Raw genomic sequence first — 14,780 nt, forward strand, 5'->3', positions numbered from 1 at the left:
ACCATGGCCACCATGGAAACCTCCATAGTTGCCTGTCTCCCTGCCCACGTGTCCATTTAAATCTCCTCCTATAAATAACTTCTCCGTCTGAGCAATTCCTTGCACCAAGTCTCCAAGGTCTTCCCAAAATTTCTCCTTCGAACTCTTATCCAACCCTACTTGAGGTGCGTACGCACTAATCACATTGATAAGTTCTTGTCCTATTACAATCTTGATTGCCATGATTCTATCTCCTACCCTCTTGACATCTACAACATCTTGTGTCAAGGTCTTGTCCACGATGATGCCAACACCGTTTCTCGTTCTATTTGTGCCCGAATACCAAAGTTTAAACCCTGAGTTTTCTAGATCCTTTGCCTTACTACCAACCCACTTAGTTTCTTGTAGGCACATAATATTTATCCTTCTCCTCACCATAACTTCCACTACTTCCCTAGATTTTCCCGTTAAGGTTCCTATATTCCACGTTCCTAAACGCATTTTGCTCTCTTGAACTCTACCCTTCTGTCCTAGCTTCTTCACCCTCCCCCGTCTAATAGGATCAAAGTACTTCTTTTGTAGAGTGATGGATTGCAGATCTCTTCTGCCAACTGAATTTTCATCATTGACACAATCATTTCTTTCCCTACAGTCAGATAAGCTTAGCAATAGCCATTAGGTACTCATTGACAAGGCGAGCCTTTTCTGTTACGCCAAATGGGCCCGAAGTCCTATTGCTTGACTACCCTAGTCATCAACAGCGGCTTTTGCCTCTTCTTGCAAAAACATTAAGAATTTTGTGGCATTGTGGTGTCTCAGTTTAATTGGACTTATAGCAATAACAGCTTTTCACAAGTTAAATTGATACTGTCTGTATAAAATCACTGGTTTTTCATGTCTAGGAAATACTTCTTATTCTCATTGTTGTTAATAATATATGACATGCTCTTAGATCTTGGATATTGTACGGTAATTAAAACAGCCAAGTTAATAATGTATCTGCTACTTCTGTAACCAAACTGAAGACAAATTCTGAAAGTTCTTTTCTTGTTGGTGTCAATATTTCAATGAACATGTATTTAATAAGAAAAAGTGAATAATAGATTTTTTTTCTTTCTAGATTATGTGCTTAAGGGTGGGTCTTGATTCTTTCAGATTTGGTACAAATGGTCAATTACTTTGTGGTGAAATTATTGGCACTGTGAGAAGAATGTCGAAACATTAAACCACTAGGTTTTGATCATGTTATTATTTCTCCGTCAGCTTCAGATATGCTATGTCATTTGCTGCAAATTACTTAAAGATGATATAGGATGCCTGAGTCGAGCAAAGCCATCCATGTTGTGTCTAGTGCATTCAGGGCTACACATACCTGGCATAACGTGCAGACTCTTCAGGTTAGAAATTGCATTATGAAGTGCAACTTAAAGTTATTGTTCTATTTGGCCTTGCTGAAAGTCTTTGATGTATACATCAGGATCAGGAATGCCGCGAAGCCTGTGGAGGGCAAGGTCTGAAGACTGAAAACCGTGTTGGTCATCTAAAAAGTGAATATGATGTGCAGTCCACTTATGAGGGGGACAACAATGTTTTGCTGCAACAGGTAGTGCCAAGCCTTCTGTTCAAACTGCAAGATATTTTCTGTTGACATAGAATTTCTAGGAACTGGAGTAAATTATTCTTAACTAGAAAATAAAAACGCTGATGTGAGCTGTTTTGTGTTCGGAACTTGTTTTATAATTGCCTTTTGACGCGAATTTAACTGTAATATAGGAATGGTCTTCTTTGATGGACATCATTTTGTGTTTAGTCTGATTCCAAGTTTGTTACTTTGAAATTGATTGTAACTGTTTGTCGTTCCTTTTTTTGCATAGAGACCAAGCTGGTAGTAATGTAACGTATATGTATTTATATATAAATATATGCGGAAATACTTTCTTGATAAAGTGAGAGCATTGTTTTCCCATTTTTACCATTCATCGGAGTTCTATCTTAAACAGTGGAATTTTTGGATTCAACTCAGGTCAGCAAAGCACTGCTTGCAGAGTATATAGCAGCTCAGAAGAGAGGCAAACCATTTAAAGCTTAGGAACTGGAGCATATGAATAAACCTCGCCCTGTCATTCCATCTCAGCTTACAAGTTCTACTCTCCAGTGTAGCTAATTCCAGGTTGATCTTGTTTTTTAGATCCACTTCTTCCTTATTGCGTTGCTTTTTAAGATTAGTCATGTTTAAATATTCTCCAATTGTCTACATTAGATGGACGCATTCTGCTTAAGAGAGCGAGATCTATTGAATAGATTTGCTATGGAAGTGTCACAGCATCAAAAACAGGGAGAAAGCAAAGAGTACTCAGTCATTCGGGTAAGAATCATCTTGTCTTCTCTAAAAGTTCTCCCGCTGCCTGTCTCTAGAACTCTCTCATTCTTCTTCACCCTTTCCTGTACCAGAGTTATCAGCTTGCAGAGGACCTGGGCAGAGCTTTCTCAGATCGAGCAATGTTGCAAACCTTCATAGATGCTGAGGCAGCACTACCTGCTGGTTCATTAAAGGTAATTCTTAGCAACTGTTTTTTGACATTGTCGGACATGACACTTGATAATGTCCTATGATCTGAAACTGCTTTTATATTATTACTTTTGGTTATTAGGGCAGTATGGATTGTAGTTTAGCATATGACTGTAGTAATCGGGTGTGCAGTCATAAAATTTGATTAGAATGAGAGATGGGTTGAAAAGGAGGGGGTGTTATATAGATGGGGACATAAACTCACGGTTTTTCTCTGTGTCTGAGTAAAAAAATCGTCCCATCATACAATGGTTACGATATATAGAGGGTCAATCGTCCCATATGCTTTGATACTATGTAGAAATATGATTCGGTGATTAATTTGATACAATGTTTACAATATTCTATTGGATTCGACAAAAACCATCTGTAGAAGGAATCCTACAATAATTACAATAGAAGATTTACATTCCTCTAATTACAAAGAGGATTCCGGATTAATTAAATCTATCCTAACACTCATGTTCCATCGGACTTTTTGTCTGGGTTCTTTTTCTGCATGAAGATTTTGTTTCCGGAATACTGAATGTTCGACTTGTTTAGTAGACTGCCTTTATTGAAGATTGCTTTCCCATTGTAATGAGGGGAGCAACCTCGCTTATGCCTAACCTATGAAATTATAGTCAGAATATTTGTTTCACTGTAGAATGTCTTAGCTTTGTTGAGGTCCATGTAGGCATGGATTTGCTTGGAAGAAGATGCGGCGTTCCTCCGATATGGGTACTTATCAACCAATAAGGTTGCTGCCGTGAGGAATGAAGTAAGCAGACTGTGTGGTGAATTGCGGCCGCATGCACTTGCGTTAGTCAGTTCCTTTGGCATCCCTGACGCTTTTCTGAGTCCTATAGCCTTTCACTGGATCCATTCAAATTCGTGGTCTTCAGTTGAGCAGCACAAGTCTACAGTTTCTCCCAAAATCCCTCATCCCTCACTTTGAGTTGCAGAAAAAGATTTCTTGAGCCCCAAGTATTCTCGTCTAATGCTAGTAAGCTTGTATGTATGTATATTTGTATGTATGTATATTTGTATGTATGTATGTATGTATGTCATTTGATATCTAAATTCTCTATTGATGGCATCAACTCCAAAATAATGTAATAATAAATCTGCTGGCTTTTTGCTCAAAAAAATAAAATAAAATAAAAATAAAATATTCTGGCTTTTGAACTTGAAAAAGAAAAAGCATCATTTTTAGCAACGAATCCTGCTATTGTTTCTATTTAGTTTAAGCCCTCGGTTGGTGTTTTCAGTAATCTCTTGTTGATTAATTTTTTTTTTCAGTTTTTCTTGAATCTAATTTTGTTTTTTAAACTAAGGAGTGCTCAATAATTTAGCTATTATAACCATTTCGTATTCAGTTTAAAGTTTTTGTTTTCACCTTTTTGAATCTGAAAACTGAATCTTGTTTAGTAACTATTTTTCAATTTTTCATTTTTCATTTTTAGTTTTAAAATTGAAAACTATTTTCTTGGGTTTTCAAATTTTGGCTTTCAGTTTTTAGTTTCATTTTTTTTTTTTAAAAAAACTAGTTGCTAAATAAAATTTCAGTTTTTAACCGTAAACTAAATGGTTATTAAACGGCTTCAAAAACAAACAAAAAACAGGATTCAATAGGATACCAAGGACTTTAAGTAGGTTTTGACACAAACGTTACCTTGTATTACAAGTAGAATGGATGACTTTGTATTTTGTAGGGTTCCATTCACATCAATCAAAACCAACGAAACTTGTGTGATACCCAAAAATATACGAAAGTAGCACTAAAATTATTTTTTGAATGGCTAGATTTGATTCTTTGAAATAAATGGTCCCAAGTGAATCAAGTTTAAAACTTTCAAGGTTGATACATAATCGACGTCAATCAACACTAAAGGTTACAAAATTTTGTTGATTGGTGGAAAGTAGAGCCGGAGATAGCTTCTTCTTTTATTTTTTGTCAAAAGACATATTTTGTTAGATTAGCTAACGACGGAGTTTGAATCCCCGCCGTCATGCAAGGGCCCAACACATTTCCACTACTGTGGAAAATAGCCACTTGTGCCGGAGTTAGCCATTGGGTGTCTAAAGTCATGTCGTAGGTGCTGGTTCATTGTCTTGCTTGAGACAACACCAACTTCATTGAGCATGCATCGGTTCCAAATCCAGAAACTTGAGTTGGGCCCCTCGTGACCAAAAATGGGAATCAGGTAGAGTAACGTGATCGCTGGCAAAGAACACAAACGAAATGTCAATAAACTCTTGCAACTTGAACCACTTCACTGTTATATTCTATGTACATGCATCGGTTCCAAATCCGGCCCAGCCTTTTTGCTAGCTTCTCCCTTATCATTCTTTCCAACTTCTGTAGAAGCCTAAGCATGAGCCTTCCCATCTTCTTTCCGCAGGTCAGATCCTTTGGAACTTTTCTTTGCCGTGCCAAACTTGAGCTCCAACTTATATAGTGCACAAGCGTCTGACTTGTTGGCTTCATACTCAAACAAATGCCACTCATAATCGCTTGAAGGTTGTGGATCCATATACTAGGACTTTTTCTGTCCCCCAAATTCCTTCATCACCTGCTTTCTTGATCTATGCCAACCGCGCCCACTGTACTCTGGCAGTCCTGTTTCCACTCTCAAAGGCCCTTCTAGGCTTACCAAAAAAGAGCCACTCCCTAAGCGTTTCACCCTTGAGGAAAGAAAGTGAGGTCGCAAAATTGGAGTGTTCCCAGGAAAACCTTCATTTCTTGCTAAAAGAGCATGACAACCACTGCAATAATCCTGACACGAAACTTGAGCAGGCCTGGAACGATCCCAAAGAGCACATTTTGGCCCTAAGAAAGCAGATTCTGGAGGACATATATCCGGCAGAACATTTGGCACAACATCCTCTTCAGATTGTTTAATGTCATTGCGACTGATGAAAAGCCCTTCATATAAGTAATTAGGAAATTCAAAGTGATTATCATTTATTTGAGTTGCCAAATCTGAGCTATGAACCACTGTATTCTGGAAACTGGACGCAGTGTGGCATTGGTCAAAGTCCAATCCTTGAATAATATCTTCTCGAGGTTCCTTAAAATTAAGAAACGAAAAGGTCTTGAAAAGTTTGTTAAGCATGGAGCTCATCAGTAATCAATCACAACTCAAATAGACATATCCTTACATTCCGAAACCATAACATGGAAGAACAATGAGTACTATCCAGAATACAATAAATCAAACTAATGCAAATCCTATGCTTAATTTCCCAATTCATGGTTTCTCTCTTCCATTCCACGTTTGGGTCAACTGCCAAGATGTACAATTTGTCACCAAAAAGCAACCGATATGGGAAGAAAACATCGAATTAGACTTTAAAACTACTGAAAACTTGCACAAAACATCCCTAAATCAAACAAACTAAGTTTTTTCTATAAACCTCTTGGCAGTTGAGAAAGTTATGTGAAGGAAGATAAACACCAAACAATGTCAAATATACCTCAAAATCGTGTTTGTTTAACGAATTCCACAACATAATATAGGAAAACCATGTTGCACTAAGTGCGAAGACATGAAGAAGATTGTCATATGAAAATTTAGCTAATATAGGAACAATAAAGTGTATGAGTCATCTGCTTAAGTCGTTGGCAATCTTCCACCAGAAGCAGAAAAGTATTCACTTCGGTAAATTCCAAGAAATTACTTAAGTGAAGGTTTTGAAGATTAGGTTGTGGGGCTTCAAGCTTAGGTTGTGGCAATTCCTTTAATGGACTTTGTGCATCATCTTTCTCATCACAATGTTGTTTCAAGAGCCGGGCTAACTCCTCAGAAAATGTTCCAAGGCTTCCGAGGCTACCACCCTACTGATTTTGCATGTAATTGAAATTTATACACCTATCAAGCATTACTTGATAGAAAAACACAAAGTGCGCAAACGTATACACAAAGCAAGAAATTGAGGAAAACCCACACGTAGAGAAGATGCCGGGAGGGGTCATTGAGCTTGGCATCCCACCCGCCAAGCATCCGATGCTTTTGTTCCTCCCAGATGGAAATGTCGGCAGTTCGACCCTCTTTCCTGGCAATTTGAATATTGGTGACCATCCCTTGAAGCTCGTGGACTCGACTCTTTGTTGTTTCCTTCAGTAACTTGTGAGAAGCAGCGTCACACTTGCCCTTGGAGTCCTTCGGCATTGCTGCCCTCTGCTCTCTCTCTCTCTCTCTTCCTCTATTAATAAAATCCCTAAAAAAATTTAAAAATATTTCATTAATCTTTCTTGTATTTTAGCCTTGATTCTCGTTAAAAGCAAATTTGAACCACAATATTGCTATCATTTTTATTGTTTGTTAAAAAAAAAAAAGTTAATACGCAATCATAATTAGAAAACGAAAAGTCATTTAATATTACGATCAAATGGTATTCTTCTTCACTTGTAAGTGAGAGATCTTATGTTTGAGTCCCACATTGTTACTAGCCTATTGTGAGGCTAAGTTCACCCTCCTCTCCTTTAGTGTAGAAAATATCGTATTTTCATAATAAAAAAATTAAACACAGAAAATTAAACGATTAAAAAAACATAATTGAATTAGTATTGGGGATAATACAAACCCTAATTATAAAAACCTAGAGAAAGAAGAATGTTGAATGGAATGGAAAAATGAAAAGCAGAGCAGAAAGAGAGAAATTATATACCTCAAATCAATTGCCCATTACCACAATGGTGCAAAACAATCAACTGAATTTAAACGTTTCTGCAGATTTTTGGGTTCGCACATTTTTGCTGCTCTTCCCTTCCCCCCTTCCGCGATTTGCACTCACTGAACCTTTCCTCCCACTTTGTTCTCAACTTTTTTTCCATTCTTTTAGGCCATCTTTAACCGGAATGGCTAAACAAAGCCCTGTCCAAAATTATAGTCTTACAAAATAATATTTTTAAATGAATAGTATCAGATTATACCCATATACCATCTCCAACCGAATGGCTAAACATAACCCCTCAAAATTTATTAGTTTTAAGTTTATACTTTATATTTATTGATTAATTTAATTAAACATTTTTTTTAAGAAAGTGCGTACGATATTCATTAAGCAACTTGGAATACGTACAAACTAAGGATAGTGTACATATTGGATCTCGATAAAAATCTTGTCGAGGATTTCAACCCGGTCTAAGGAAAAGAGTGTCCCGCACAACAATTAACCTATCCTCAAATGAACAATATAAATGAAAATTACAATCCTTCCTCAAATAAGATGTCTTGAATAAAAAATGGAGGCTTCTCGAACCACACCAACTCCTGAGAAACACCAAGGCCCATTCGAGCAAGCCGATGCACTGCCAAGTTACCTTCCCTCCATACATGGCTACACTCCGAATTTGGCAACCCAAGAGAAAGAATCTCAAATAATTTATAACAGAGCCCCAAATAGAATAATCCTCCCCTTTACCCTTCATGGCCGCCAGCACCACACTAGAGTCTCCTTCAAAATTAACCCTCACATCGTCCAAATAGCAACTCTTAATAAGTCCCACCGCACAACGCATTGCAACCAATTCTGAGTGAAGAGAAGACACGATTCGATCAATGGGTCCAGCAGTGGCTGCTAGGAATTCACCCATGTGACCCCTAACCACGACGCCATAGTCCTCCCTGGTACGCCACCTTGACTCCAAGCCCCATCAAAGTTGCATTTGACCTACCCCTCATCAGGTTTCCTCTTAGTAGTCCTCCAAGCCTCAAACTTATGCCATTTATGAAACTCATGCATCCAACCCTCAGTTCACAGTACAATCTCCTATGGTGGCAGCCGAGACCCATTCCATAGTACATTGTTCCTATGCTTCCATAATGGCCACAACAGCATCAAACAAAGCTCGAAACTTACTATAGGAACCTGTTGCACACGAATTACCAACCACTGCACAAGAGACATTCAGTCACCCCCATTGTTCACTCTCTGCCCCATGCTTCCAAACCACACCGCCCTCACCAAACTACATTCTCTGAACACATGCTCCATTGATTTGACTTGTACACCACATACCACACATACCTCTTCACCCATCACTAAATCTAACCATTGAATTTTAATTAATTATTGCAAACGATGATCTGTGCCCAAAAAAATGGTCTAAGAGAGGGGCCACATTTGGCCAGTCTGGTACCCCTATGGCCAAATAATGGTTTGGTTAACTCCATAGAATTATAGCCCAGACATCAGTTGGAGGAATTTTTCAGCAAATCGGGTTATTTTTTATTTTTTGGACCTTTAGTTCTCTCCATTGGCAGAATCTCACCTTTGCTTTTTACATTTTACTTTTTAGTTTTTACTTTTACTTGGGGTGATGTCTCTCTCTGTGTCTCGTTTTGAATGCGTGTGCAATGAACTGTTTTTTTATATTTCTTCTCTTCTTCAATTCACATAAAATGCAAAAAGGAAACAAACCCATTTCCTTATATGGGAATTTGATTACACCAACCCAAGTTAACTCCATCGCCACTTTCCAATTACTCCAGGCTAAATTACACTTAGCCCAAGTCCAAATCTGCCAAAAGGAAGGTCATACTTGGCTACTCAAAGATAAGTAGGAACTCCTACTCAAAATTGTTCTTTGTCAATTTATAGAACTTCATATTTATAATCAGAACCATTCATATTATAAGTAACCCTATAAAGATCGCCTGTGCAAAAAATCAATTAAAACTAAGGTCGTTTAGTCATCAAATTGTTTAAAAACAAATGAACTGTATTGGTAAAAGCATTACGAACCGTGTATGTATTTGCTACAATAAATTAACTAAACGAAGTTTTAATTTATTTTTTGCAGAAATGATCGTTACAGTGTGATTCATAATATGAACGGTTATGATAATAAGCACAAAGTTCTGTAATTAAAACACTAAGAGTTTTGAGTAGGAATTCCTACTCATCTATGAGTAGTCAAGTATTGTTCTTAGGAAAAAGATATGGGAGAAGCCTAGGTATTCCCTATGAAGCCTAAAAAGAGAACCCTTCACCTATAAACATGGAGGTTTAACTCCATGCAAAAGGGACAACATAACGTTAGAGAGAAATCACTCTCTGCAAGCTACCATGAACCTAGAAATACTAATCTTCCTACAATCTTAGCAGTTCCTCCAAGCTTTCTTTGATCTTCCTTAGTCAATAGAAGCTACCTTGTAACCCTAGGAAATCCAAACTACGCCACTCCAAACATCATCCAATCATGCAAAATTCTCTTTCACGTTAAACCGACAAGCTTCTAGCTTCCATGCTATGCTTTGCTTATGCAAGTGATTATTTGTTTAATCATGCTATCTCCAAGCCAAATAATTTAACCAAGATACTTATACTAAGACACGCTAATTCTTTCGAGGTATCTCGGGACTTGGTATTCAAACAGACCAGGAGAGGCAAAGGGTGTTCGCCAAAGCCCAAGTCTAGTTCAACCAAAAATCCCCCAACAACAAGCAATGCTCAATGCCTAGATACATCCATCAAAATAGTTTGGGTTGTCTATGCAATTAAAATCGAGGAATTTCAGGCCCTCAATTATTTAGAATAAAAAATCACTAAATTTTGATTCGATCAAGAAAGTTTAGGTTATGACTTAATGATTTGTCATCTAGGATGTGCAATGTTATTCCTAGTAAAGTGCAAAATAATTTCTTATGAATGTCAGAGAAAAATACTTAAGGTAGTTTGAATCTATTGAATCCGACATATGCATATACCCATTTGTTGTAGACGCAATGAGCTATAGGCTCCCAATTGTATGAATATGAACTTTATATTTATATTATGGGGCTACATGCCTCCCACAGTCCCACTCATATTGAACGGGAATGAAAAATTAACGTGTTGAGGTCTCGCAATATAATGAGAGTTAGAGAGACTGCATGTCGTCATCATCACAATATAATTCAGTGGCATGATAAATTATAAATTCGTAATGCTCATTTGGAGTTAGGAAATAGAGAAAGTCATATGTTTTTTTATTTTATTTTATGTTATTGAGAAATTAATTGTACTCTAAATAGCAATAAAAGTAATTTATTTTCTTTCATGCCAATGGATTCAATTCCGTGGAGTGAACAAAAATATTATAGCCAACGAAAATAAATGGTAGACATCAAATCAAAAGCATAAAAGAAATAAGCAGTCTCTTTATGTATGTACGAGAACATTAGGAAAATAAAGGAGAAACAGTTGCTTGGGTATGCATAGCCAAACATATGAGATTAACTCAATCACAGCAAAATAGCCCAGTGGTAAGGGTGCGGTTTCCGGCTCTCAAAATACAAATAACCGGAAGGTTACGGGTTTGAGATTCCAAGCTGATGAGTCTGCTTGACTGTGACTAAGGAGAAGCTGAAATGCCTCTGTGAGTCTTTCAGACCTCCGAAATTGGTGTATAACCGTGCCTTAACACAAAAAAAAAAAAACATATGAGAATAACTCCACATATAAATTGAAACTGAAACACTATGCATAAAGAGGAACAATCGATCTTTTTCATGTGGACCTTTAATGCGCGCGCGCACACACACTATAGCCAATGAAAATAAATGGTAGACATCAAATCAAAAGCATAAATGAAATAAGCAGTCTCTTTATGTATGTACGAGAACATTAGGAAAATAAAGGAGAAACAGTTGCTTGGGTATGCATAGCCAACATATGAGATTAACTCAATCACAGCAAAATAGCCCAGTGGTAAGGGTGTGATTTCCGGCTCTCAAAATACAAATAACCGGAAGGTTTTGGATTCGAGACTCCAAGCTGGTGAGTCTAATTGACTGTGGTCAAGAGGAAGCTGAAATGCCTCTGTGAGTCTTTCAGACTTCTGAAATTGATGGATAACCGTGGCTTGCCACAAAAAAAAACATATGAGATTAACTCGACATATAAATTGAAACTGAAACACTATGCATAAAGAGGAACAATCGATCTTTTTCATGTGGACCTTTAATGCGCATACATATATATATATATATATATATATATATATACAGGCCCTTTATGCAAAGGGATTCCCATTTTTTTCAAAAAATGGGGATTAGGTGTGGGGCTCACTTCACATCGAACTTCAACGATCCGAACCGTCTATTTTGTAAGTCTCAATTCATAGATCATTCTTGCAAAAATTCAATTTAATCCAAAACCATTTGCCTATTTAATTATCAAGATAAAATTTCATTGTTTCTTATATAACAAAGTATTGGTTCATTTCTTTGAATCCAATTAGATGTCTTAAACATTTCCGATTTGGCTAATATTTTGTAAGGATGATCTATGAGGTGCAACTTGAAAAATAGACGGTTCGGATCGTTAAAATTCGATGTAATGTGGACCCCACAACTAATCCCCATTTTTATAAAAAAATGGGGATCCCTTTCCTTAAAGATTTCCTATATCTATATATATATATATATATATATATATATAATGTATGATTGAATGCAAACACAGCAAAGATACTAGCTGCAAGATCAAAAGTGATAAGAGATGCAGAAATAAACAAAACTGAAAAATAATGAATTGAATCGGACTATACATGCCAAAATAAATTCAATGCTCGATTCAATTCTATTACATATAATATTTGTATGCAAGAAGAATAAACAACTTAGAGCATGATGAAGTTCAATGGTTGAGTATAAGAAACTCTAAACCCCGTGATGACTCTAGCTCAAAAGAAAAATAATAAACATAAATATTTCAATGAATGATTGATGACTCTTGGTAGGAACCGTATGAATCAATATCATACCATGATTGATCAACACATGTTGTAATTCATCAACAGATTTATCATATTGCAGCTTAATATCGTCACTACTACAAAAGGGTCTTATAGTGTCAGTGCGTAGTATCGGTTTAATATAATATAGTGGCGGATAAGATAGTTGCGACACCTACTGAACATAACATCGCTTTTAAACTGACATAAACATTTAATGTCGCTTATAACCGACATACATTTTAATAATTTTTAAATACTGGTGTCACTTTAAGTGAAACAGTGTCGCTTTTAAGCGACATAAAGTATGCGTGTCGCTTTTAGCCAACACTAATTATTGTTTTTAAATATTTTAAAGCCTGCTTCGGTTCTGAGCGACATAGATTTTAGTTTTTTAATATTTTAAAGTCAACGTCGATTCTGAGCGACATAGATTTTAGTTTTTAAATATTTTAAAGCCGTCGTTTGTTCTGAGCGACATAGATTTTATTTTTTAAAATATTTTGAAACCCGGTGTCGGTTGTAAGCTACAAATTGATAGTCTTTATATACTCTACCCCATGTTTTCTTCTTCCTCTCTTGCATTTTTCCTATTCATTCTTCCAATTTACAAACCCTCCCCGTGTTTTCTCTCCTGCACCTTTCTTATTTGTTCTTCCAACTTCATTCGTTCCTTCTTCACAACAGTAAGTTTTTCTTGCTTGTAATATTTTTTTTAGTTGCAATTAATTGAAAACGAATGTAGATTTTCGCATTATTTTATTATAAATAACAAAGGTGGTGTCGGTTAAAACCGTTACTAGTTTGTATATTTTATTTATTTAATTGTTGTCTGATGTCAGTTGAAGGATATTTTATTTGTTTAATTTATCACCAAACCGACAGTATGTTGGATATTTTATAATTAAGTTGGTAATGCACATCGCTTTAAACCGACGTAACGTTGAAGTATACGTCACTTTAAACCGACATCAATTTTAGTGTTGCTTTTAACCGACACTGCATAGTGGCGGATTAAGCGAACAAACCGATATTGAAGCCCTTTCGTGACTCTAGCATTGGTGTCGCTATTCCAATCCAACATTGCATTGTTTTATGTCGGATTTTTGCCAATTTTCCAACAGAAATTGGATTTCTCATCGGCTTTTGCTTCGCCAGTGATACCCTATATTGTAGTAGTGCGTGTAGGATGAAAAATATGGAGGCTTTCGTGCACAAAAGAGAACAAATAATAGCATGAGCGAAATCCACATCACACACTTGGTAATTTACAAATGGATTGTTACACCATCCGAGTTGTGTATATCATCGTGGTATATGATTCTCTCTTAACATATAACGATAAATAAAGTATAGAAACAGTCGTGCTGATAACTTGTTGGAAATAAAGTATAAAGAAAGAGGAAAAGAAAGAAACGAAAAAGTGATTGGGAGGAGAAAATCCAAGTATCTTCCTTCTCATTAGAGTGCCTATTTATAGGCTTAGGATTTACATAGGAAATGTCTTAACTAATTACATATTACATATTGATCCAGAAAGTGAATAGTCACATAATAAGTAATATTTCCAACACTGTTTTTAATATAAGCCATATTTGTATTTAATCACCTAGACAATCCACCACTTACATATATTGAATATACTTAGGCCCTGTTTGGTAATTTTATTTTTGCCAAAAAGTGCTTCACTTTAAAGTTTATTTTTTTTAACAAAAAAAATGTTTGGTAAAAGTAAAATATTCTACTTATTTTAAAAGCAATAGCCTCCCAGACAACAACTTTTAAAAGCTATCTATAAGTTGCTTTTAAAAGCTGCTTTAATAAAAAGCTGAGTTGAGCCTTTAATAAATATTTTCAATTGTTATAATACTTTCATTAATTTACCCTTTCACACACGTTTTTTCTTTTAGAGAATAAAGTGACGGCTACCACCTCGAGCACCATTGTGCCACTGTCACCACCATGACCACAACCTCCACTACTGTGACCACAACAACAACCGCCACTACCACCATTGTCACCACCACCACCACCATAACCGCAACCACCATCGCCACCATCATAATCGCAACCGCCACTATTATCATTGTATATAATTATAACATTTTTACATTAAATTTACCAAACGCTTTTATATTACTTTTTAAACTCACAACACTTTTAACATACAATTAACCAAATGTTGTTCTACTTTGCTTTACAACTAATTATTTTTAAAGTACAACATAAACAATTTTTTTTAAAAAGCACCAACCTTACATCGGATGGAATTATTGAAGAGTGGGTTATTGAAGAGTGGGTCAATGTTGGCGCTAGGTTTGGGTTGTTTTGGGCTGATAATTGGGGGGTCTCTTCGAAAACAACGGATTTATAGAGAAGGTCAAATTCGTATTTACAATAATTTATAATTTTATATGTATATAATCAACAGCACCAGCAATTATTGCTATTTTGAGGACCCATTTGAATATGTGTGTGCATTTATACTAGGACCATCAATGAAGACGTTTATGTCCATTTTTTGTA

General features: G+C 36.2%; 1 protein-coding gene and 1 long non-coding RNA gene across 2 annotated transcripts; one reads left to right on the forward strand and one right to left on the reverse strand.

The window, feature by feature from the left end:
• The first annotated feature begins 1,252 nt into the window (after nt 1-1,252).
• LOC103421984 (putative acyl-coenzyme A oxidase At3g06690) lies at nt 1,253-3,552 on the forward strand. The gene is given in 6 exon segments (XM_070805147.1): nt 1,253-1,376; nt 1,457-1,582; nt 2,003-2,149; nt 2,240-2,344; nt 2,431-2,532; nt 3,195-3,552. Coding segments are annotated over 4 exon segments (567 nt in total). The 5' UTR covers nt 1,253-1,376; nt 1,457-1,582; nt 2,003-2,080; the 3' UTR covers nt 3,486-3,552.
• Nucleotides 3,553-4,396: 844 nt separating this feature from the next.
• LOC139187936 (uncharacterized) lies at nt 4,397-7,377 on the reverse strand. The gene is made up of 2 exons (XR_011570970.1): nt 7,202-7,377; nt 4,397-6,751 (listed from the first exon to the last, which is right to left on the reverse strand). It is a non-coding gene; the product is annotated as an uncharacterized lncRNA (long non-coding RNA).
• Between the last annotated feature and the right edge of the window lie 7,403 nt (nt 7,378-14,780).

The sequence above is a fragment of the Malus domestica genome, chromosome 09 (assembly GCF_042453785.1).
Source record: "Malus domestica chromosome 09, GDT2T_hap1".
Taxonomy (NCBI): domain Eukaryota; kingdom Viridiplantae; phylum Streptophyta; class Magnoliopsida; order Rosales; family Rosaceae; genus Malus; species Malus domestica.